Genomic DNA, 1,136 nt, shown 5'->3' on the forward strand with positions numbered 1-1,136 from the left:
TGCGGCACGCCCGGGCCCGTGGGTGCCCGCGCGCGCTTGGCACCGGACGCCGGTAGCGCGCGTGCACAAGTGCCGCTGCCCGATGTGGCGGTGCCGGGTGCCTGGGATGCGGCTTCCCCTCCGGGGTCTCGGGAAGGACCCCGCGGGGTCTCTGGGCCGTTCCTCGTGGCTCTGGCCCACGTCCCCCCGCAGCCGCGTCCCCCCCCAGCTGACGGCGCGGCGCCCGGTGCCGTGCCGGCCCTGCCAGAAGCCCCCTCCGCCCAGCTGTGCACGGCGCCGGGGTGTGCGGAGGCAAGGCCTGTGCTCGGGACGAGCAGGGAGCGGGATCGTCCCCACCCCAGAGCCATCTCCGCGGGGCTGTGTCCTGCCGGTCCGGGGGCTGTGGGAGGACGACCGTGCCCTGGCAGAGGTGGGAAAGCTGCAGCCCCTCGGTGAAGGAGCTGGCCCCTGCCGCAGCTGGCTCTGCTCTACCGTGCCGTCTGCGTCCCACAGGAGAGGTCTTGGCTTCCAGCCGCGTCGGAGGACGTGTCCCGCTCTGTCCTGAGGCTGGGGAGGAGATGGAGCCTTGGCCTTATCCCTGCCACCCCTTCCCCAGGTGTGGGGGCCTTCCCACCCTGCAGCTTTCACATCTCTGACAGCAGCTGCTGAGCGAGGTCAAGCTCAGAGCAGGCGCTGTGAGCCACAGCCTGTGACCACAGCCCACAGGGTGCCCTGGGAGGTGGGTGTCCAGGGCCATCACCCCCGGGACAGCATGGTCCTTGCCCCACATACCGTCACAGTTACGCAAGTGCCGCAGGGAACAAACGGCTGCAGTGGAAGTTCTCTGTAGACGTCTAAAATGATGACCTGACGCATAACACACCCCAAGGACTGGCCTGTTAAGTAGGGGGTGTAGCTTGTCAAGAAAGAGCAAACACAGAAGAGGAAGGTGTTGCTGGGCATACCCTAGATATGGCCTGGCTCTGACCTCCAGAAGGCAGGTCACCTGCGAAATGAGAGGAAATGAAAATGAAGCTTGCCACAGGGTCAGGAGTGTCCTGGCCCCCTCCCTGGAAGGACCCTGCTGCGCGTCCCCCCACAACCAGGCATCCTCTGGGGCTGCCTGCAGCAGGGCATGGCTGCCCGCACGGGCTTGA

The 1,136-nt window shown here is 67.1% G+C and overlaps 1 protein-coding gene across 1 annotated transcript in view; it reads right to left on the reverse strand.

Annotated features, from left to right (window-relative positions):
* DOK1 (docking protein 1, 62kDa (downstream of tyrosine kinase 1)) overlaps window positions 1-855 on the reverse strand; it is a 7,646-nt gene extending 6,791 nt beyond the window's left edge. Inside the window, exon 1 of the mRNA XM_010568468.1 lies at window positions 772-855. Coding sequence (XP_010566770.1) covers window positions 772-855 — 84 coding nt within the window. The remainder of the gene's footprint in view (window positions 1-771) is intronic.
* Between the last annotated feature and the right edge of the window lie 281 nt (window positions 856-1,136).

Source organism: Haliaeetus leucocephalus, unplaced genomic scaffold (genome assembly GCF_000737465.1).
Source record: "Haliaeetus leucocephalus isolate CR32 unplaced genomic scaffold, Haliaeetus_leucocephalus-4.0 Scaffold245, whole genome shotgun sequence".
Lineage (NCBI taxonomy): Eukaryota > Metazoa > Chordata > Aves > Accipitriformes > Accipitridae > Haliaeetus > Haliaeetus leucocephalus.